This window comes from Astatotilapia calliptera, chromosome 19, assembly GCF_900246225.1.
Source record: "Astatotilapia calliptera chromosome 19, fAstCal1.2, whole genome shotgun sequence".
NCBI lineage: Eukaryota > Metazoa > Chordata > Actinopteri > Cichliformes > Cichlidae > Astatotilapia > Astatotilapia calliptera.
The window spans coordinates 16,802,076-16,825,770 of NC_039320.1; the positions used below are offsets into that span (position 1 = coordinate 16,802,076).

General features: G+C 39.2%; 2 protein-coding genes across 8 annotated transcripts; one reads left to right on the top strand and one right to left on the bottom strand.

Moving 5' to 3' along the window:
- Positions 1-836: 836 nt before the first annotated feature.
- ahi1 (Abelson helper integration site 1) lies at positions 837-23,529 on the bottom strand. Of its 4 annotated transcripts, none has more exons than XM_026151807.1 (27): positions 23,392-23,529; positions 22,995-23,073; positions 22,112-22,230; positions 21,262-21,842; positions 21,083-21,171; positions 20,796-20,982; positions 20,378-20,570; positions 20,199-20,294; positions 19,920-20,105; positions 19,670-19,822; positions 19,407-19,539; positions 19,089-19,212; positions 18,597-18,826; positions 17,904-18,013; positions 17,699-17,817; positions 17,439-17,569; positions 17,195-17,335; positions 16,904-17,097; positions 16,773-16,818; positions 16,635-16,687; positions 16,043-16,160; positions 15,681-15,739; positions 15,498-15,563; positions 15,251-15,413; positions 15,098-15,168; positions 14,442-14,530; positions 14,088-14,325 (listed from the first exon to the last, which is right to left on the bottom strand). In XM_026151807.1, exons 2-27 carry the CDS (start codon positions 23,002-23,004, stop codon positions 14,145-14,147), a joined length of 3,642 nt encoding a protein of 1,213 aa, XP_026007592.1. In that variant the 5' UTR covers positions 23,005-23,073; positions 23,392-23,529; the 3' UTR covers positions 14,088-14,144. The 4 variants fall into 4 exon arrangements, 3 of the variants coding, with proteins under 3 accessions (XP_026007592.1, XP_026007590.1, XP_026007591.1); XM_026151805.1 differs by having other exon boundaries at positions 14,088-14,328; XM_026151806.1 differs by lacking the exon at positions 23,392-23,529 and adding an exon at positions 23,269-23,375 and having other exon boundaries at positions 14,088-14,328.
- slc18b1 (solute carrier family 18 member B1) lies at positions 5,244-12,151 on the top strand. 4 transcript variants are annotated; one of them, XM_026151808.1, is made up of 14 exons: positions 5,244-5,463; positions 5,666-5,817; positions 6,354-6,449; positions 6,553-6,626; positions 7,585-7,732; positions 7,901-8,057; positions 8,180-8,316; positions 8,409-8,510; positions 8,598-8,689; positions 9,784-9,879; positions 9,997-10,071; positions 10,154-10,247; positions 10,318-10,367; positions 11,420-12,151. In XM_026151808.1, the coding sequence occupies exons 1-14, from the start codon at positions 5,433-5,435 to the stop codon at positions 11,466-11,468; spliced, it is 1,353 nt and encodes a 450-aa protein (XP_026007593.1). In that variant the 5' UTR covers positions 5,244-5,432; the 3' UTR covers positions 11,469-12,151. The 4 variants fall into 4 exon arrangements, with proteins under 4 accessions (XP_026007593.1, XP_026007594.1, XP_026007596.1 ...); XM_026151809.1 differs by lacking the exon at positions 9,997-10,071; XM_026151811.1 differs by lacking the exons at positions 9,997-10,071; positions 10,318-10,367; positions 11,420-12,151 and adding an exon at positions 8,818-8,837 and having other exon boundaries at positions 8,598-8,706; positions 10,154-10,210.
- Positions 23,530-23,695: the final 166 nt, after the last annotated feature.

The following is a 23,695-nucleotide window of genomic DNA, read 5'->3' on the forward strand; positions in this document are numbered from 1 at the left end:
TGAGGGAGCAGGAGAGGTTCTCCGCCAGGTGGACACCAAGAAATCTGGTGCTCTTGACGACCTCCACAGAGGATCCATTCATGTTAAGTGGGAAGTGATCCCACTGTGCTCTGCTGAAGTCAACAATCTCTTTTGTTTTGTCCACGTTCAGAGACAGGTTGTTGACTCTACACCTCTACAGATGGCCCGCAGTGCAACCCTTCAGCTTCCTAGGAGATTCACCTATATACAAATTTAAAGACCTAGGAGACTTACTTCTCGTCACGGAGTTGTAGCATTCACAAGATTTTCAGAAAACTTGAACTCAAGGTCAAGGTCACTGATATTCAAACTGACCCCAGAACTTTAGTAGATGCACCAATGGTATCAATTCAAAATCCTACGCTTCTCGTTCTTGAATTACTGTCTTGACCAAGCTGAGTATACAATTATGAACCAATCATTTTCCATTTTTATTTCACTATCTGTAACTAAGACAAATAAACAGTATTTGGGACACAAGTCACTATTAAAGTGGTTAGTGAGACTCCACATCTGATAACAGTATAACACACTGCTTATTTATGTAAAATTGTCATCAATAAATGTGTTCAAAACAGAAGCTACACTGGCTTTAAAAGTTTTTGTTAACTCTGACTACCTGTCTGCTCTTACCAGTTTCTTTTGCTCTCTGCTGTCTTCATCCTCCATCCAACTCTACAGCTATTGTTAGGGATGACATGATGAAACTGAAGGGTGTCTGGGCACCGAAAAAAGAAAAAGAGAGAGAGACTGGATTAGGCTGCAGCTGGCGTGCCATTCTCTCACTTCAGGATGAGATGCTGTGTCTTCTTACGTTAATCTTGTAAAACAGGATGTAGGCTGAGTGCTGCTGTTCCTCACAAGCTGCAGATCCAGTTGTGTGCAGCACCTGTGCATCATTATAGGTGAGCCAAGGATCTGATGTAGAGTGTGGACTCTCCTCAGGATGGACAGAATTACAGATGCAGCAGCTGTTTCCGATATATGGAAACCTAACACACAAACAAAAGTTTACAGTATCAGTGTAAAATAATTCATTTTGTCCAGGTTGAGAAGGTGAACTTTGGTCCTTGTGCACCACGTGTACTCACCTGAAGCCGTCTGTAGTCTGAATTTTATTTTCCATTATTTATCCACCGCCCAAATGTTTCACTACGCTACTGCAAAAAGACAAACAAACACACAATTAGACACTGAGCACTGGATGTGCATGTATGCATGAGCTTTGAAGTTTAAACTTTTTTTTATCATCAACAATTTTTATTTATTTCATTTTAAACTTCAATAACAGAGCTTAAGGATAACTACATAAATAAATAGTTTAAAAACAAACAAACAAAAACAAAACAACAACAAAAAACAAAACAAAACAAAGGGAAGTTATCCTATTCTTTCTTCGCACACCAATTCCCACACCACCACTCTGTCATTACTGCTCTGTTCTTCAAGTTACAGAAAGCCAGCTTGTAAAGGGGGACCAAATACAATCATATTGATGCAATTTGTCTAATAAACCATAAGTCACTTTTTCGTAAGACGCCAACTTAGCCATTGTCTTTAGCCACTCTTCATAGGGAGGGGGGGTTCTTTTTCCGCCAATGTCTTAGCAGGACCCATTTGGCCGTAGTAAGAGCCAAAATAATCCATCTTTTTGTATAACTGGAAAAATCTACATCAGAAATTTCTGTGGTTATACCAAGTATGGACTGTTTTGGTGAGATAACAAATCTCCTTTTTAAAACACTGAAAATTACCTCCATTATATTTTCCCACCAATCCCGAAGTGCCGAACAGCTCCATAAGATATGTAAAATCAAAGCATTTTGACCATCACATCTCCAACATTCGTCCGTAGAGGCCAGGTTCCATTTATACAATTGTTGCGGTGTTCGATGCCACCTATGGATTATCTTAAATTGAATCAATCTACTGCCTGTTTCTTTATACATAGTATTAATATTTTGAAAACATGAATCCCATTCAACTGAAGATATGTCCAATGCCATGCCCTGGGCCCAGTAGCCCTTAACTTTAAGGAGAGGGTCAGCTGACCGTTCTTGCAATAAGTGATAAATCTTAGAGGTAATGCCTTTACCCAAGGGTGATCTTGAGAGCAGGACTTCCACAGGGCTGCTCACAGGACAACTCAAGGGGGTTCCCAGCCACTTTGATAACGAACTATGTATTTGGACATATCTTCAGAATTGATTACGCTGCAACTTATATAACTCCACAATTTTATCAAAGCTTAAAAAACATTTAGTCCCACAGTCAAATAAATCTGATACATTAAGGATGCCTGCTTTACGGCACTGTAACCAGTCAACCGATGTCCCTCCAATTAAAATTATTTTATTACTCCATAAGGTTGCCGAAGGTGATTTAATAAAGTCCCAGCGACCTGCCCTATGTAATTTAAACCACAGTATCTTTGCAATTATAGGATGGGTAGTTTTATGACTGGTATCAAACAGCTCCCTCCAAGGAGAAATACCGCCATTAACTTCCGTCTCTATATGGGACCAGATGGGTTTAACTGGTGCAGTAGGTAACCAAGCTCTAAGTTGTTTCACGTTCATCACCCAATAATACCATTGGAAATTAGGCAATGAAAAACCTCCTTGTTTTGCACTCGCTTGAAGTTTCTTAATACTTAAACGATGTGGTGAGCTATCCCCAAATACGTCAAACCATTCACGGACCACCGAAATTCCCACTGTTTAAATAAAGTATGGGGGCAGTGTCCTGACATAGGCATTGCCTCTGATTTATCCCAGTTGACGCGATACCCTGAAAGCAGCGTAAAGCTTTCTATACATTCTAATAGGGCTGGAATTGACTTCCCAGGCTGGGTCATAAGTAACAACATATCATCTGCATATAATAGAGGCTTATGTTGACTATTACCCATCGAAATTTCAAATATATTTACATTATTTCTCAGTTTTTGTGCCAAAGGCTCTATAGCAATTACAAAAAGACCGGGGCTAAGGGGACAACCCTGTCTTGTAGATCTCTGTAAAAGGAATAGGTCTGATATGAGCCCATTCGTCAATACTCGCGTTGAAGGCGAATCATATAATATCTTTATCCACCTAATAAAATTGTCACCAAAACCAAACTTTTATAATGTCTTAAACAGATAATCCCACTCAACACAATCAAAAGCTTTTGCAGCATCCAGCGATAGGGCCACTGTTGGATATACTGAATCATATACATAATTTTGCAAATTAACCAACCGCCTAATATTATCTGAACCATAGCGGTTTGGAACAAAACCAGATTGGTCTGCATGAATTATTTTCACCATTACTACTTTTAATCGACCCGCTAAGACCTTTGCCAAGATTTTTTGGTCAGAATTCAGCAAAGATATGGCGCGGTAACCACTTGGGTCTAAAGGGTCTTTCCCAGTTTTAAGAATAAATGTTATAAGTCCAGAGTGCATTGACTGAGGTAATGAGCCTACTTTGAACGCCTCATTATAAACATCGAGCAACAGGGGACTTAACATATCCTCAAATGCTCTATAGAAATCCAATGGTAACCCATCTAATCCTGGAGCTTTATTAAGTGGCATACTGTTAATTGCACGGGTAATCTCCTCCACTGTAATTGGAGCATCTATAATCTGCTGGTCAGTAGTAGAAAGCTGTGGCAGGTTTAAATCAGTAAAGAATGCTTCGAATTTCTGTTCATCTAAACTCCCTTGTGTAGAATAAAGATTATTGTAAAAGGCCCTGAATCCATCATTTATATGTCTAAAAGAAGTTAAAATAACCCCATCTGATTGTCGTATGCCTGGGATATGGTTCATACTGTCTTTCTGTTTAAGAGGGTATGCTAATAAACAGAGATGGGCAGTAACGCGTTACTTGTAAAGCGTTACTGTAATCCGATTACTTTTCAAGTGACGCGTAAAGTAAGGCATTACCATTGCAAAAACGGTAATTAGATTACCGTTACTTCCCGCAGGAACGCTGCGTTACTACATTACTAAAACCGTGATTTTTTGCGAGAATGTCTCATGACAGTGACGTAAGCAAGTGCGACGTTCGTGACAACAGCTGTGTGCAGATCAACAATGGATGGACTGCAGGAGAGAGTATGAGCGTGTAGCGTTTAAAGCTTGGAAGTACTGACCTTACTTTAAGTTTGATTCCATAAAAAGTGACAAAAACATTAGTGTCCGCTGTGCGTGGGAAGAAAACTTCTTTTTACAGCGAAAAAACCCCCTAAACTTCCAAGCAAGCACCAAGTGCGCTACAACGTAACGGGAAATTCACAGAGAAACTCGCGGATTCTTCCACTGACCGCTGCGGCACACCTGCACCAGGGTAAACCTACGCCTACGCCACTCCTGCTTTACAGGTGAAAATAGAGCAAAAGGACCGCTAGTCTTTGACTTTATTTATTTTCTGCTGTGTTTTACTAGCATTTATTTGAAAGACTGAGTGTAAACACACAAAAAATATATATTTTATGTGCTGGAATGTGCAGAAAATAGGTTTAAATAGGTTTAAAACAAATTTCTTCCAGTCAGAGAATGTTGCATATAATTACATTTTTGCTTGATGCATAAAGTTAAAAGATTAAAACTAATAAAACAAGTTTTAAAAAGAGACTTTTCCATTTGATTACATTTTGTATGATGGATTGTAGAAAAAGTAGAATTGGGCTGAAAGATCTATCGCTTTATCACCTATTCAGATTGTAAATCGTGTTTTTAAAAAGTAACTAAGTAATTATAAGTAATCAGCAAAGTAACGGGATTACTTTTTTGGGGAAGTAATCAGTAATTAGTTACTGATTACTTTTTTCAAGTAACTTGACCAACACTGTCAGTTACACAGCTCCATTGAAGCCATTCACTGGTTAAATACAAATAACTGTGATTAACTGAAAAAAGCCACTTACGGGGCTGAGTGCTCAGAGAAGCCTGTGGGATAAGCTGCTCAGCCAGAGCACCAGTGAGCTTCAGTCGGGAGAGTGGTGACAGGAGAGATGGAGGTGGGAGTGAGGCATTTAATCCTGTCTGTAAAATAAATATAACAACACTTAAGTAACTTGCATAATAATTCAAAATGGCAATAATTTAATAGATTATTGAATTATTTGCTCATGCTAAAGTCAACATAGAAAGACTACATATTTCTACATATATCTGGTTTACTTTAATCTGCCAGACTGCAGAGGGCAGTAATGGGATGGGACTAACTTAGTTATTACTTAGAAGAAGAAGAGGGTTAGTCTGGAAGTGTTGGGTAGTCCATACTCATGATTGTTTTCACCTAGCGGAGGAGGCTGTCAAAAATATTTACTTGTCAGGATTTATCCTCTGCTCTTTCAGTTGTTCTGTCACCGTCTGTATTTCTCAGCCACTGGATACAGACCCCTGAATATTGAAAATGGATCAACATGCCGATCCTCCGACGAGAGGTTTGTGACCTTTGTACCCTGTGGAAATTAAATTACTGTGTAAAATAAACTGAGAAGTGTTGGCAGATACTCAGCTCAACATAGCTGACCTTTTGACTTTTTTCCTTATCTCTGTCAAAAGTTTAACCGCAAACTTTATATTCTTTCAACTCAGCGTGGCCTAATCTCATTATTCATGTTTCTCTTCCCGTTTTCTCTTCAGATAACAACACAGATAACAACACCACAGCTGAATCAACAGATCCTCCTCACAGGTTCACAAGAAAAGAGATTCTCACCTTAATATCAGTGGCATCTGTCAACTTTGGCTCTATGATTTGCTACTCAATATTGGGCCCATTTTTTCCCACCGAGGTAAGCTCAAGGAAGCCAGCATCATAGGGTACAAATCACATGTTACAGCACAAGAGGTTAAAGGTTCAAGATAATAAAAACTTTAAAAAACTTAGCTTATGAATGCAGCTTTTGACTGAAGAAATAAAACACGTTCTCTCATACATGCAAGTCATATATCTGCAAACAAATCTTTTCTAGCCAGAGGAAACTGGGAACAAGCATCTCCTTCTACTAAAATGTATTTGTGCTCCCATGTAGTTGTACAGTTCACAGGTTAGACTATTGTTCACCTTAAGAACTCAGTAATGTCTTCTGAAGGGAATGAATGAGTAGTCATGCGCTACCAACAGACATCCTCCCTGAAGGCCAGTGAAGACTGGCTCTTTTGTAATCAGCCGTTCAACTTAAGGTCTGTCATGAGCTAGAAATGCAAATGTTGGAAAAGAGTGGCACAACAAGCTGGCTAGTTAAAAAGACATTATATTATCCTTGCTGTTTTTGTTGTTGTTATATAGATCCCCTAACTTTATCTGTTGTCCTGTTTTAATATTTAGGCAGTGAAGAAAGGAGCCAGTCAGACTGTAGTTGGTCTCATATTTGGGTGTTATGCTGTCTCCAATTTAATTAGTTCATTGATATTGGGAAAATATGTAAGTATACACTTTAACTTCATGCCATATGCATGGCAATTTGGAGCACAGGTGTAACCAAAGAGTCTGTAACAGTGCAACTGACCCATTCTTTGTGTATCAGATTGTCCAGATTGGTGCAAAGTTCATGCTTATTGCAGGACTTTTTGTATCATCGTGCTGCACTATTATATTTGGGTAAGTGATCTGTGTTTCGTGTTAACTATGATAATGATAAAATTGGAAAAAATCCAGAATCTCATTGTGACAAAAGGACCCAACAACTCCAAGGATCATGCTGACGTTCTGTCACTTTATTTGTTTTACACACACCTTTTCAGTGTGCTTTTGGAGTTCGCTTTTCAGCATGACTCAGCGAGTTGCTGCTGCTGCTTCTGCTCTCCGACTCTCCACACAGCGTGCTGCTTAAATAGGGGAGGCATGATTAAACAGTGGTTACCAGCTGTCAGCCATCCTCCCCTGGCACTGCCTCCTGAATCTGCTGCTCTATCCCTCTTCAGTAGCCGAAAAACAAACAACACCCCCACCACACTCCCACAAATTTCCTGAAAATACCAAACTAACAATGAATTTATTCATGTAAAAAATAATGTTTTGTGCTAAATAAACAAAATTAAAACAGCTGTGTAGCAGGCAGATTGTGGAAACAAATACAAAACTTGGGAAGTAAGGCGTAAACTCAAAATATAGCTTTAATGTTGCCCACTCATAAGGACACAAAAGGTTCAAGATAAACCATGACAGAAAATATAACAAAGTTCATGGGGAAAGATGATACGACAACACAGAAAGAATAAGACAAGAAAGACAAGACTGGAGGAACAGAATCAAAAGGAGATGAATGAACTTGGAGAACTGAAGGTATATAAAAAAGGAACTTATATGAAGCGTCAGGACATAAACAGGACACATAAAAACAAAGAAATCACAATGTGAATAGAAAGCTAGATTCCATGAATACAGAACCCTAATCCAAACATAACCCATAATACAAAACGAGAAAGAACCCCTCTGGGGCCAAGGCCCAGAGACCATGGCACAATCACCTTTGTTTCAGATCACACGCAGTTCCTCTGAGCTTCTTTATTTCATCTGCATTTCCTTTAATCTTGGCTGGCTCTTGTCTTCTTTGCAGATTTCTTGATCGGGCTCCTGCAGGACCTATATTCATCAGTCTGTGCTTTGTTGTGAGGTCGCTTGATGCTGTCGGCTTTGGCGCTGCTACAATGTCTGCTTTCGCCATCACAGCACAAATATTCCCAAACAATGTGGCAACTGTTTTGGTGAGGGTGGACAAACTTGTCAGACTGGCATGCTGTTTAGACATTAGAATCACGAGAAAACAGAAACTATAGGTTTAAGTTGTTATGTATCTCTCAGAAAACAACTGGCTCTTGGCTATGATGTAAGAAATTCCCACAGTATAGTAATCTGGGTCACTACTGTTTTAGGGTATTTTGGAGATTTTTGCAGGACTCGGCCTTATCCTGGGACCACCACTGGGAGGGTGGCTCTACCAGACATTTGGATACAATGTCCCTTTTTTAAGTCTTGGATGCTTGCTGTTGATTATGGTTCCTTTCAACATTTACGTCCTGCCGTCCATTGGTATGTAACACTTGAGATTTAGGTGTATTGTTTGGGTTTATTATTTAAAAATTGCCATTTTGTGTTTTTTCATTTTTCTCACATTATAACTGAGCTGTAATTTTGTGCTTCCCTCCTCTCAGAGGCAGTCCCATCGAAGGATTCATTCTTTCGACTACTCACCCACGTGAAAACAATCCTGGTTTGCTACGTGGTATTCACTCTGAGTGCAGGTGTGGGCTTTTTGGATGCCACTTTGTCACTGTTTGCTATTAACAGGGTAATGATATCCTTTATGATAAAGTCAGCTTACGTTTCCTAGAGTTTTTGTGCATTCCTTGAACAACTTTTTTTCCTATCCATCATCCTTAGTTTGGTCTCTCAAATGGCTACGTGGGACTAATAATGCTTGGTTTGCCTTTAGTGTATATTCTGGCATCACCGCTGATTGGGTATTTCACAGATAAATATCCTGTATGTATCCAAGAAATCAAAATCATTAAATGTGTATAATTATCTTTTTTCTTTTCTTTTTAAATAAAATTTGATCTTGTGCACCAGGCCACTAGGATCACTTTCTTGGTGACAGGCGGCATCGCTGCTACAATTGGCTTCTGTCTTCTTGGTCCCGCCCCTTTTCTTCACATCCAGAGGTTAGTGTGGGATTCAGGTAAAACTAACACTTCTGTATTTTAAAATGATGGACATTTTAAGAAATATGTCTATCCCCCTCTGAGCCAAGAGTCATATCTAACGTCATTTTTACAATGTCTAATTCCAGGAAATAATTGCACCTGCCAGGTAACAGTCACACTGTGAATAAGTGTCTTAAACCCTTAATATTTTTCACGGGTAGCAGGGAGCGACTCCTGTGGTAGCAAAAAAGAAAGCCCATTGTGAGGAATAAACTCTACTTTAAATGTTATTATATAACACTAAATATTGTGCTAATTACTTTAGGGTCTCAATTTCCAGGTTTAAGTTTAATATTGGTTACATGTCCCAGAGTAACTGGCACCTCGACCAGACACTTTTGGCAGCCATCAACAAGCTTTAGGCATATTTCAAGTTGCATATTTGACCAATATTTTGAAGGCGTTGATTTTGGAGCACGAGCTTCTTTCTAGGTGATTTAAAGCTTGTTTCACCGCAGATGCTGGTGTTTCAGGAGTTTCTAGTTAATGGCATGTTTGAGCCTTGGTTCCTGGGCTGTTCATGAACATCCTAACCAATTTCCTCTCAACTAAAGGTGACAGTTTGGGTCTTCTTCCAGACCTTGGCAAAGTGGTGACATATTTTGATAAGAGACCTTTCCACCTTGTGTAAATCTTCAACTCTCCTTGTTAGATGTCACTGAGTTCCTTGGACTTGCCATTGTTCTGAGTATTGGTCAGTGCTTCTCACCGCTCTCCTTCTGTCACAAATCACCCCCTAAAACTCCTTTCCACCACTCCCTCCTGTCTGTACTCTCTTCTTCATTGTGCATTGCTTTGGATGGTTGAATCCAGGTATTTAAATTCATTCACCTTCACTGCCTCTGCTCTTGGCAACTTCACTATTATGTCTGTCTTCCTATCATTGACACATAGGTCGGTTACTTTGGATGGTTAAGCCCTGGTATTTAAAATCTACACCGCTGCAAGGGGAGTGGGACATGTTGCCTCGACAAGTCATATACTGAATTAATCCCTTTGCCTTAAAAAGCCAAACTTCTGTATCCTTTTTTTGTTTTTTTTTTTACATTTAGTCAGCTGTGGTTGCTGGTCGTCATGCTTGGTCTAATTGGGCTTTCTCTGGCAATAAGTGTAATCCCCATATTCCCTGAGCTCATTTCATGTGCACAGTGAGTTGCTTCACATAATGCTCAACATTCATGAACTACAGTTTGTTTTTTGTGGAGTTTTTTTCATAAATATGGCTGGATGAAACAAATATTCTACAATTTAGTTTTTCCTCATAGTGAAATAGGATTTGAAGAGGGGCTAAGTACACTTGGAATGGTGTCTGGGTTATATGAAGCAGTGTGGTGCACTGGGTGAGTCCCTAATTTATCTCTTTTCTGGCATTTAGCTTTTTAGTGCCGTGATTTTTGCTCTAATTTTGTGCTCGTTTTTAAGGACGTTTTATGGCCCCATTGTGGGAGGAATTATTGTTCAACAGCTCAGCTTTGAATGGGCTGCTGTAGTTCAAGGAGCGTTGGCATTTTTGGGTGTAAGTATCAGTGGCTGCAGCGTTTAGATATTTTATGTCAATACAATGTTAATGATCACTCTGTCCTCAGGCATTTCTCATCTTCATGTATTCTCTCTGTCAACGGACAAAACGACAAAGGTAGGCCTAAACTTTAAATGAACATAATAAGTTCTTTCATAGTATTCATTTCGTTTCTCACTATGGGAACGCCTTCTATGTGACCTCATCAGAAGCTGAAATGCCATTACGTTAGCTCTTACAGGCTTTTTAAGTGACGCTCATGTCAGGAGGGGCTAGGGCCTCCCCATATAATAGACTGACATAGTGTCAGATGTCATTCAAAAACTCTTCTCAATTCTTACAGAAGTCTGTCGATAACTGTGCTGTTGGGTTTAAGCTAAACTGTCCACTGTCCTTGCAGCAGATTTTCTGTCCAGGGGCAACCCACTGAACGCAGACTAGAGGCTTCAACCCTCCGCTATACTTTCCCACCAGTGGCCCTCCTGACAGCCCTGTGCTGGGAAGAGAAACATTGACTGGCTGAGATTTTTTTAGCTGCTTTCCAGCCCATCTTGACCTCATCTTCATCCCAAAGGTTATCAGTACATGTTCCCCAATAGTATTGCCTGACTTTTACCAGCTGGCCTCCATGCACATTCCACTAGGGGCCTGGCTACCTTATAGGCTCTAAGGGAGTTTTATCCAGGAGGTGTGTGCAACTCCATGCTGGGCCTCATCTCACACATTTGTTAGGTTTTATAAGCTAGATGTGACAGCGCCTAACCTAGCGCATTCAGTCCTCAGTACAGGTTCTTTGTTCACCAAACAAATGCTTTGAAAAAGAACTTAAGGTTATGTATATAACCCTGGTTCTCCAAGTAGCATGAGTGTCTCACCAGACCATTCTCTCTATAAAAAATGAAAAGGTGGGCTTGTTTTGAATGACATGTGACACTATTTCAGCCTATTATATATGGAGGCCATGGCCCCTCCTGACATAGGCAGGTGGCATTTGAGCTTCTGATGAGGTTCTACAGGAGGCGTTCCCATAGTGGGACACTCATTTGTGCTACTCAGAGGTTATACATGTATAACCTCAAGATCTGTGATTTATTCTAAATAGATTTCTTTTTTTAACATCTGCAACAACAGCAAAAATTGTACCTCTTTTTTTAACTTTTACATTTCAGGGTCCAAGAAAACAACCAACAAGCAGATGAAAGAACCCCTCTCCTATGATCCTGTGTTCCAGCTCCAAGTTACACAACTTTTTAAACATCTTATCAGTCATTATTTGTTATCAAGCTGATATTGTTTTAATGTTGTGTCTTTTAGTTATTTTTATCTGGTCCTAGGGCATGTGCTATAGTGGGAATTCCCTGAGAGGTATTTTAAGAAAAAAGCTAGATACATTCATGGAGTGGGTCCAGCTGCATTCCCAACGGGTTCCCAGATATATTTGAGCATTTATTTGGGGAGCAACATGCACATTAAAATTTAAACAATAAGTTAGGATCCCATGCAGGTATCCACAAACACCTGCCAAAGTACTTTAAACTGCCTTGTAATAGTTTCTCCAACACTGCCATAATGACTCACACAATAACACCAGCCACCCACAGTTTGGTTAGTAAGAATGAGTTTTTATGGCCAATGGCTTAAAAGTAAAGCAGTGCAAGTTATACAGGTCAATATGAACCTTTCATACTGTGCTAATTCTTCAAACAGGGAATTTATTGCAGATTTCACTGCAGTTAGAAATGTTGAATGTTTTACCTTCTTTTCTGCCTGCATTATAGATTTATTTAACACTGATATTGAGGTTTTTTCACTAATTTTTTGTACATTAGCATTCAAATGTGACAATGTAAGGGACTGCAAAGACTGCTTATTATAAAGATGGAAATAAAACTATAAAGGAATTTGTTTATGTTGTGAAGAAATATATATATATATATATATATATATATTAGGGGTGCAACGATACACAAAATTCACGGTTCGGTTCGGTTCGATACTTTGGTGTCACAGTTCGATATTTTTTCGATACAAAAAAAATGTTCATGCCTTCTTAATTTGTCATTTATTAAAATTATAAATATATATTTTAACTCAAAAGTACAGTTTTTAAATTTAACCCTAACCCTTGTACGTGTTTTTTATTTTGACAGCGAATGCGCACCTGCGGACCACTTATGTGCAGCCCTGGTTATTTAGCTCGTCATATTGCAGCCACAGAAATTCTTTTGTCCATGAAACCATAAAGCTGCACTTTCTTTTTGCCTTATAGTCTCATTTGTCATAACTTCTCCGTTTTGTGGTAAGCTTTTCTTTGGCTGTCACTTCTTCACCCTGACCTGTCTTATTTGGCTCAGCAGAACTGAAATGCTTTTACACACTCACTCACATAAGCTCAGCGATTCTCTGCGCGATCAACCTCTCACATGTTTAAGCTGCGGGAGATTTCACTTGTCATGTTTGCATAGTAAGCTAACGATTAATAAGACGATGTCAGAGGAATTGGTGCACAAATTATCATCACTCACAGATCAGTGCTGTCGCTCTCTATACACAGTTCGCACGATTGCAAAGTGAAAGCAAAAAAACAAGCGCAAATTCAAACGCGATTTCAATATGTCACATATTGACAGTGGCTCACCGATGCCAATGACATAATTACCCAGCTACATTTCCGAAAGAATGCAAAAGCATTGACATATATTTTTCTTCCTACAATAGCCCGACTGGAAAAATCGCTAGCTCCGGGACGTCGGGCTAGCGATATTGCAAGCCCTGTATCTGATTGAGGAATCACTCATCTTTGGAAAAGAGAGTTTATTACAGAGAAATGTCTCTTTCCAAAATAAAAGCTATACTATCCGCTTCTTCTGGGCTATATTCTCAGCAGCATAAGGAGAATCATGTGCTAACAGCTGTCTAAATGACTCGGCTAAAGTTAGTAGCATGCTTGTTGTTTTTGTCTTTGCACTAGGATGATGTCGGCGTAAATGTGCAGTCATATTCGTTGTGTTCCCACTAGTGCTTTCAGGTTAATCTCGTTGAAATGACCTTAACGCCGCAACACGGCAAATCTCCGTTAACGAGCTACCACCGATCGCCCCGTGCATGGGGCTAGACGGCCAACACGTTAACGAGCTAACTGTGCTAACACACTAGTTCCCACCCATGTAATTGAGCATTGTGTGGCACATCCAACATACTGTTTTACTTTAGTCCATGACTCGCTTACCTTCAGGGTCATATGCCACATGAAAACCAAAATAATTCCAAACACCACATCTGAATGAGGGTGGGGGAGGTGCCCTGTGCTCTTCCTTCTGACGATGCTGTCTGTGTTGAGCGCTCAGTGGATCTGCGCTCGACAGTGCAGCCTAGGCAGAGTAGTCGAACGCAGATTCACTGAGCGCTCAACACAGACAGCATCGTCAGAAGGAAAGTTGATAAAATAAATTACAAATGTTGTATTGTTCGATACATATGCGTACCGAACCGAAAGCACTGTATCGAACGGTTCAATATCGATACGAGTATCGTTGCACCCCTAATATATATATATATATATATATATATATATATATATATATATATATATATATATATATATATATATATATATATCACATATTACATACGTTTACACAGTATTATCTGTTTTCTTACATGGATAAGTTATTCAAAATATTCAATGTACAAAAAATATGTTTATCAGCATTATACAATTACAATATTTTTATAAACATATTTAACAAATTTAATCTGTATTAGGTGCAATATAAACTGTGACTCTTCAAAACTAAAAAAATATTTACAAACAAAAAAAAGTGAAAAATAGATCACAGCTGAAATAAAAATCAGAATAAAGCAGACATACGGTTGCTGTTTGTTTCCATGAGTTTATGGATCAGGCTCAAAGGCACTGTTTGTATTGTCTGTTGGCCTCTTTGGCAGAGGTCGCCCTGCTGATCTGCCTATCCTCCTGGTGCTACTGGTCGACGCTGATGCGTCTGCATCTGAAAACGTGGCTTGAGAGGAAGCTGCAGGGACTCGTGGCTTTTTCACCTTCTTTTTTCTTCTACTTCTATGTGGGAAACGTATTTCACAATCAGCACTTAATATCTCTCCACCACAATACAGCTTCATCAGCCTGTGTAGTTAGGAGTAGTTCGGAGTGAAGCAAAGAGAGCCACTTACCTAGTAACTGCCATCTCAGGTTCCGTGTCGGAAAGCGTCGGCTCGGAAAGAAACCTAAGTTCTCCAGAAGAACTAATGGCAGCAGACACCTTGGAGATACGAGTATAAAGAAAAAAGTGATGGCCCATGGGAACAGGAAAATCACGCATATATAAAACCAGACCACATTTGTGAATTTATGAAATGAAAAGCAATCAAAGTGACACTTGCCCACTGTAGGCTTTAAAATGACTCACGGTTTGTCATAGTTTCGCCAAAATAGCTGCTTACAGCAGAACATGGAAGTTGTAGCTACAGCTAGATTTGCATCAGAAGACTGAAAAATACAGAAACTGATATTTTGTTCCAAATCTCTTATTTTCATGCACAAAAGGTGGAATGACAAAGACCACTGCTGTTCAAAATATTGTTGTAGCTGTAGTATGTAAAAGGAGAACCAGGAACCACAGAGCAATATATTGATATTTTTCAGTCTTCTCTTCTTTTTTGTAACTGACATGAAATCAAGCTGACAATTTTTTTGACAAAAGGCCTACAGTGGGTATAAAAAGATTAATTAATGAGATGTGAACTCCACCCCCACTTCACCTTTTAGCCAAAATACATTAATGAACACGTCCCAGTCAGACGCCACTCTGATTTTTTTGTTCTCTTACCCTAGTAGGTGTTGACCTCTCATCAGGCTCTTTAGACAAAGGCATGTGAGTCCCCTCTTCATTGTAATCCCCTACAACAATAACATGTTTTTATCATTTTTATAAACAATTTTTTAAAAGCATATCTACCACAAGAAAAGATAATCCACCTACTCTGATCTGCTACGTAAGAAGCAAGAAAATATCCCTGCTGCCCATTTTCAAGGCGTCCAAACCACCAGTTCTCGTTGTCTTTGTACAGTACTTGGATGACATCACCACGGCGAATGGTCAATTCATCAGAGCGATTTGCTTTGTAATCATAAAGAGAAACAACCTATGAATGGAACAGAAAGGTAGGACAGTTGAATAAGTGTGAAATAAGGCTGCGGCTGAGCTTTAAATTACACTGGATACTTACTACTTGCTGAACAGGTGCAGAATCAGTTTCCACGTGGATCCCTGAAGAGACGTGGTCAAGAAGAGTCTGACAAGGAAAAAAGGAAATAATTTCATTCTTATAGCAACAAGCAGGCAGACACCACTGCAGTCCTTGCCTATCTCAGCAGCATTAAGATTAATTGGAAACATTACAAAATCTTACCGTCTGTAGTCTAAAAGACGAAGCACCTTTTAGAAAATGACCAACAGGATTGAACCCACCTAAAAGTATAAGAAAAAACATCAAGAATTGAAACTGCAGTAATATTTTATGTATTACCACGGTAAATATTGTACATTACTGCAGTAACTGCAATTTGCAGTAGTCACTTCAAGAGATGGGTAACAATTGCCAGCAGTCCATCTGTGTTTCTGTTCATAGCATACATGCTGCACAGTGCTGAAAAGACTTGGCCCAAGTTGTACGTAGCACAGTTATAATCTTCATAATCATTTGAATTCAGTTACACAGCTCCACTGGTTAAATACAAATAACTGTGTGATTAACTGAAAAAAGCCACTTACGGGGCTGAGTGCTCAGAGAAGCCTGTGGGATAAGCTGCTCTGCCAGAGCACCAGTGAGCTTCAGTCTGGAGTGTGGTGACAGGAGAGATGGAGGTGGGAGTGAGGCATTTAAGCCTGTCTGTAAATAAAAGAAATAAATAAATACATAACAGCATTAAGGTGCAATAAATCAATTAATGCAATTTTCTGTTTTGTATTATAATAAAAGTAAAATTCACATTTGTGTATTTCATGTAAACACTCTAATACAATTCTCACTGTCAGGAACACAGATTTAAAATCAAGGTTAAATAGAAATCCATACATTTCTTTGAAATATGAAAACATAAATTAACACAGAGCGGGATTGGCATATTACACAAAGGGGAAAAATGGCTGAGTTTACAATTAAAGTATATAAACCCGGTTCTATGCTGTTTCCCTTGTCAACACATTGAGGGCAACTGAGCAATAAAGCGATTGGAGGCAGATTACAGAAAACAAAATCAATATTGACAGAAAAGACTCATAAAGCTTGTTCACCATCTGTGACCTCAGCAATGCTTCAGTATATAAAGGTGTGTATTTTGATATAGTACTGATAAAAACTCACTGTGCCGACATCTGATGTGAAGCTCCGGCCTGTGTGAGTACTGCTTAATTTATCTGCAAACCAGAAAAATAGGTTAAAATACCAAATCTAATATAGCTAATTATATAAAGTCCTTCTCATCTAAACTGCTTAGAGTACCTTGCTCATAAATGAATCCAGTAGCAGAAGATCTTTGACGTGGTTCCTGAAAAAAATATGTAAAAGAATTTCAGTTAATTTAACTGCACACTTATTTCACTCTACATTTAAAAATTAACATGAGCATTTACCAGAACTGAGTCCAGTTGTTCCTTCACACACTGCATTTTCAGTGCAAGTCTTGTTGCTTGGGCAAACTGATCCATGGCTGCAGAAATAGATGTGTCCTGCAAAGCTAGAGGGTCAGGTGTGTTTAAAACAGTTTTGATATCTTCAGAAGCTGATCTGCTTGCTGCTTTCATACTGTGCACCTCCATCTGGGAAACTAGAAAAAATAAGAGAAAAATAAGGCAGATATGAAGCCGTGCAAGTCTGTACAATACTACTGACTAACTTCTTCTTTTGTCAAACAAAACACAAACCTTTGCGGTCATACAGGTACACGTGGACGGGCTGGCTCTGACCGAAGGCACAGAAAGCTACCATGTTCTCGTAGGGGTGAAATGACACGCCGTGGAGAGCCGTGGGGTAACAAAGCTCTGAATATACTGCAACTTGATCACCTGGGAAAAGAAACGGCTGGAGCAACTATGCAGAATACTGTCAAAAACATTAAGAACCGACTAGTGTCTTTGTTACGGGAAAAAATAAAAATTTCATGCTCACCTGTATCAGTATTCCAGACATACGCCATCCCATCCTCACTGCCAGAAAAGATGAAGTTCCCACATGGTGTAAAAGTACTGTAAATCCTCTCTCTGTAGTTAATGGCTCCAGTGTATTTCTTTACAGCCAGACTTAAAGAGGGAAAGCCAAACACATATTCAAACACACATACAATAATATAATAATCACTCCTCATTTATATGCAGAGTATAATACAATACTTTAATATTTGTCTTTGCTTTATTATAATTTCGTCTTACATTCTCAAATCCATCATCCTCAGCACACTGTCTTTGGCATGTATGAGCAGGCACCGCCCATTCGGATGGAGCTGCAGCATGTTGATGGGGATACCACTGAGATGACTCTCATCAATTTTCTGCCAAAAGAAAACATGGGATTTTAAAATGACCATAAACTAACATTAGCTAAATAAAGTGCAGTGAATAGTATCAATTCTTGTACCCTCTCTATACACCAGTGGCGACATGGCTGCTGCTGTTGCCTGCTGTCATTTACTGAGGTTTTCCACACAATGATGAGGCCCATGTTGTCTCCAGAAAACATTCGTCGACCTATTTACAATGAAAACAACATCAGATATGGCATAAGATATACAAGAGAACAAGCCTCACATTCATTATAAAAGACCAAACACAACACCCCTTCACAGAAAGGCACACATGTTCCTCATAGACACAAAACCAGAATTAGTTGGCTGGCTTTGAGTTTTTCTTTGCTTTAAAAAGAGCAGCTTTCCTTCTCTCTGAACTGGGCCTTGAAGTAAATGACAGTGACCGTAAACAGTCTAAGACAAATTTAAATCTCAGTTACTCTCTCTAATAATGGAAAAAAATAGTCCAAGGCAAGTCAAAGCAAATCAGTCAGTCTGGCATAAAGGTTATACTGGCAGGAATGTTTGGGGAAAAATTGGAGCCAGTGGATTTATAAAAACAGAGCTATACATAAAGTTCACATTAACCACCATTTTATTTACAGCTATTAATAACAAGATTCATTAAAACATATACAAGAGACATCATTCTTTAAGAGACTACATTTACTCTTATCTTGTTCCAAGTTTTCCTAACTCACAGTAGCTGACAACACAAACACACACATATCGGGGACATGTTTCCATAACAGGGCTTACAGTACCTTCGGAGTCAAAGCAAACTGTGTTAATGAAACTGCCGTGACCCTCAAACTCCTGCAGCAGCTGGCCATTCACATCACCGACATCAACTCTCCACACTCGTATCAGGCAGTCGTAGCCCCCAGTTACCACCAGGTTCTGGGCTGTAGGATGGTACCGAGCACTGTACACAAACGATGGATGAGGGAGCACCTTCTGGGCTGTTACTTGAAGCCTCTCTACATTCCACTCCCTGAGGGAAACAATGTAAAAATACAAAAACTATTTTATATAAAGAAAATGCGTTTGCTAGTTTTTAAATCAGAACATCACCAGTATTGTTGAGGCCGTTTCTCAAAAAAGCAATATATTACACACACTACAACTTAGGTAACTTTATTTAGAGCTAAAATATAATAGATTATACAAAAACTGAGTCACTACAAGAAACAGTGAAACCTCATTCACTTCTAATCACTTTTATTTAATCTTACATTGTACAATGACAAAGTTACCTGACAGTTCCATCAGAGGAGGCAGACAAAAGGCTGCAGTCATCTCTGGACCAGCAGAGATCATACACTATTTTGAGGTGACCATTGAAGGCAGCCAAAACCTTGCCAGAGGGAATCTCATACACTGAAATAAAAACAGCATTTTATTTTATTTATTTATTTTTTACCTGATTTTTTAAAAATATATATGCACAGACAAGGAAGAATCCAGATGTCATCAAAGAGGTGTTCGTGGCATACAAACAGCAAAGAAATTACCTGGTTGGAGTCAACAAAGCATTAGAAGGGGGACTTTTACACCGATGAGATGTGACCTACCTACAACAGGGAACGCATCTTTGTCAGCACAAGCAGCAGCCAGTATGGTTCCAGCGTGAGAAAAGAGTACTGTGAAACAGCCCATCTGACCACCACGAAATGCCAGCATTGGCTTGTTAGGAATTCGACAGATCTGCAACAGTAAAACTCTCTTTAGTTCTTTGACTGCCACTCTTTGCTACTTACCCATGTTCAGGCTAAAAATATGAACATGTATATTTGTATGTAATATTGATAGGAGCAGTTTAAACCCTTCTACAAACCTGACCAGGCAGCCTGCTCCATCTCAAGGTTAGAGGTTTGCTGTCTAGAGGTTGTGTCAGACTTCTCTTGGTGATCTCATTCTGCAGTTCACTATAGGAGGTGCTGCCTCTCTCCTCCTGCAGTGCCATCATAGACCGAATACTAGGGTCCACCTGAAGAACATAACCAGCTCAGCTACAACATACTCCATCCATGTACATATGAAGATTTATTAACCTTCCAACAACTAGACAGTAGCAGCTAACTTACATGCTCAGGGAGTTTAATGCCTTTTACTGTAACATAGAGGGTAGATGCATATTTGGTTCTTGGGTACTTTCTCCACCATTCAACCACCTCAACTGTTTTAGGTTGGCTCTTTGCCCGATGTGGAGGGCAAAAGAGCTGGAGACGAAGTTTACTGTCAATATTCAAGACACCATTTGTGCCAACAAGCTGAAAAATGGAGGGGCATACATATTAACAGGGGAGATTAAAATACAACCAGACTGATCTTTTCTTTCTAAATGATCAGATTAAACACATTACCTTCAGAAATGCCCAGGCAATCTTTCGGAAACCTCGATCATGCTTGTCAACATCAATGTTGGCTCTTGCTTCTTCCATAGTCACAAAATCAAGGATCTTTGCAAAACATTTCAATAAAGGAAATTACTGTCACAAATGTTAAAATATGGTTTATTAACTGTTATTGAAATAACTCTTACTTCAAAGAACAGTATGACTTTGGGGCCTTCGTCATGTTGTTGAACAAAGTAGCCAAAACGTTCATTGAAGATGATCTGCTCCTGCCACTCAGGGACGACTGATTTGTTCTTCTTGAAGTCATAAGGCTGGGTCATGATGGGGAGAACATGGTCAACGTTTTCCTGCTCATAAAATGAGGATACGGGGCGATGACTACAAAAAAGAAAAACAAATTTGAACTGAAGGCAAAATGTGTTATAATTCAAAGGTTTTGGCACAGTTAAGTGGCTTATAAATACAAATATCTATAGATCGTGCCTAAATTTAACTGAAAAACAAGTAACCATGGTCCAATTATTTTAAGGTAAAAATTTCTAAATAAAAAATGTGCCCAGAAATTGAAACACACCACTAAACTTAATAGCAGAAATGTCTCACCAGTCTTCTTTCTTCACATATTGCCCTGTGGCTTCATCAACAACGTGGATCTTCACCATGGGGTGTGAAATCATCAAGTCGGTCTTGAGGCGGTCTGTTCTGTGAATGTACACTCCAAGAACAAGGTTGTCATCAAAAACTGGTTTCTGAGGTGCTTCTGACTCCGCTTCACTCTGGTCTTTGACAACTACAAGGGGAGAAAACAAAATATGAAATGCATCACCATCAACACCTTTCTTCACCTTTAACTGGAACTTGGTGAATCCTGAGAATTATCGTGCAATCACCATGTTTTTTCTTCCTCTTTTTCTTCTTTCCCTTGGATTCTGTTTCATTTTCCACATCAGCATCCAGGTCTGTATCTTCATCTTGATCCCTGGAGGCAAAAAAAAGAAGTAGAAAAAAATCAAACACTGTTGCTTTATCACTAAATATAACTCCATAGTACACTAATAGTTATACACACCCTGCATCTGAATCTGTGACTACAGATTTCATCTTTTTCTTTTTCTTCTTCCCCACATCATTACTAAGCGTAACACTTTGTGAGACAGCACTCTCATCTTCTCCTTTGACCCTTGTCCTCCTTGAAGTCCTCTGGTCCTCCTTTACTATCTTTTGCTGGTATTCATGCAATAGGTTATCTTCTGTGTCCTCCTCCTGGCTTGCTTCTTTAACCTCTGTATCACCTTTGCTTTTTCCCTTTTTATTTTTCTGCTTTGGGGCCTTTCCACCTACAGAATCATTTGGATCCAATGGAATTTCAGACTTTGATGCATTTGCATCCTCTTGGATGTGACTTCCGATGTCCTCGGGCATAGCAGGAGAGGGAAGGTCCCTCTTACTTTTTCTTTTAGATTTTGATGTTTTAATCCCCTCTTGGTTTCTATTGTTGTTAAAATTAACCTTCTCTGAAATTTCTCTCTCCCTTCTTTTATTCTTTGTGTAGCGAGGGCTGCCCTCTTCTGGGTCATATGTGTTCTGGAGGATGGTCTCATTGTCTTCTGTGTCCTTCTCAAGGTTGATATTTTTTTTTAGATTCTGAAGCTAAAGAGGAAAAGGTAAAGAGGTGTCAGTACTTACAGTCTTTTTATTTTGTTATTTATTAAAACTTCCGCAATTAAAATATGTCCGACATGTTGTCTGTTTTGGAAGAAGGGCATCATGACAGCCTTGTTTACATAAAATGCAGAATCCACAAGGATTCGGAACTATTCAGAAATAGTTTTAAGACATGTCCTGCAAGTTCTATATGTTTTTGCCAACATATAGAGCATCTGATGTAAAATTATCAATAGAACACAAGAATGACATACCACAATAGTCTCCGGAGTTTCAGTGCTTTTCTTTTTCAACTTTTTCTTCTCAGATTCTGTGTACTTCTTGAAGACTTCATTAAATCTTTCCCGGGTTTTTGCCCGGTCTTCACTCTCACCTATAAAAGGGAACATTTTAAATAGATTACGTGACAATGCAGATTAGACTTTATAACATAAATAAGATTAACTACACGTTGTTGATAACACTTCTGTAGATTGATCAAATCTTTTTGCAAAACTTGTAACTGCATTTTTACGCTACTGCATCACACCAAGTAAGAGAAGTAAGAGTAGCAATGCAACAGACAGGGGGCAAGTGAGGTGAAGAAGAGAGTGCAGGCATGGTGGAGTGGGTGGAGATAAATATGAGAGGAAAGAAGGACACCAACAACATTTTGCAACATTTTAGTGAGACCTAATATGATGTATGGTTTGGAGATGGTGACACCAAGAAAAAGACAGGAATCTGGGCTGGAGCTGGTGATGGAGTTGAAAATGTTAACAATGTTAAGGGAGTGACCAGAATGGACAGGATTAAAAATGAGTACATCATAGGGACAGCTCAAGTTTAAGAGCTTGGAAACGCTACCGAAGTTAACGAAACAAGACCGAGGGGGTTTGGGCATGTCCAGAGGAGGGGACAGCGGATAGATTGGAAATATGTTAAACATAAAGCTACCAAACAGGAGGAAAAGAGAAAGACTACAGAAAAGATCCGGGAATGTAGTGAAGGAGGAAATGCAGAGGGATAAGGAGAGATGCAGGCAGATGATGTACTGTGGCGACCCCAAATGGGAGCAGCCGATACAAAACGACATTGCTACTTTAATTTAAAGAACCTTCCACCATTGGAGTGAGGAGGGAACAGCAGGAAACGTACCTGCTGGCATTCTCAGACAGCGTGATGTTTCTCTTTCCGAGCGCAAAATGAGAATAATCCAGGATTTAAGACTCTCATTCTAAAAGAAATGCATGACAACGACGTTAAAGTTGCACAACAAAACCTCTACTGGGTTAGCTAGGTTTTGCTAGCCAAGCGTTTAATTATATAGTTTAGCACTCTAGTAAAATAAACCCGTATTAAGTCTCCCATGGTGTTTTTATTTGCTGAAGTCAGAGTATAGGAAAAAGTACAGTTTGTGTGAACCACTAACCTTAGCCACTTTAGCAGCTAGCTTGCTAAATGCTTCTGATAGCTCACTGACTTTACAGGGTTACTACATTTGGTAAGATAATATTTAGGAGCTTCAACGAACAGTCTGAGTATTAAAACAAACCTCGCCCCACAGAAGCAGTCCGTAAAAGTATGTATAAGAAGCAGAAGAGTTGGCCGAGGGTCAGCGCATGTATCTACTCTGCAGTGATTGTCCTGTCCTCCATCTTTAACAACAACGCTTCGACGGTTTCCAAGTCAACAAATCTGAAAAAGAGAGGCGGAGCCGGTCAAACGTAATCTGACGTACATACAAAAACAATAACCAATCAAGCTGAAGACAGAATTTCATAACAGAAATACATTTTCATGTTTTTTCTGTTATGATTAACTTCATTTTCTTCTTATTTTATGTCTACCTCTAAAAG

Coding starts and splice junctions, on each gene's coding strand:
- slc18b1 (XM_026151808.1), top strand. CDS start 5,433: ATGGATCAACATGCCGATCCTCCGACGAGAG. Junction 8,317..8,408: donor CACTGTTTGCTATTAACAGG/GTAATGATATCC, acceptor CATCATCCTTAG/TTTGGTCTCTCAAATGGCTA. Junction 8,690..9,783: donor CCTTTTCTTCACATCCAGAG/GTTAGTGTGGGA, acceptor TTTTACATTTAG/TCAGCTGTGGTTGCTGGTCG.
- ahi1 (XM_026151805.1), bottom strand. Junction 19,823..19,919: donor GCATTAAACTCCCTGAGCAT/GTAAGTTAGCTG, acceptor TATGTTCTTCAG/GTGGACCCTAGTATTCGGTC. Junction 19,540..19,669: donor GGAGCAGGCTGCCTGGTCAG/GTTTGTAGAAGG, acceptor TTACTGTTGCAG/ATCTGTCGAATTCCTAACAA.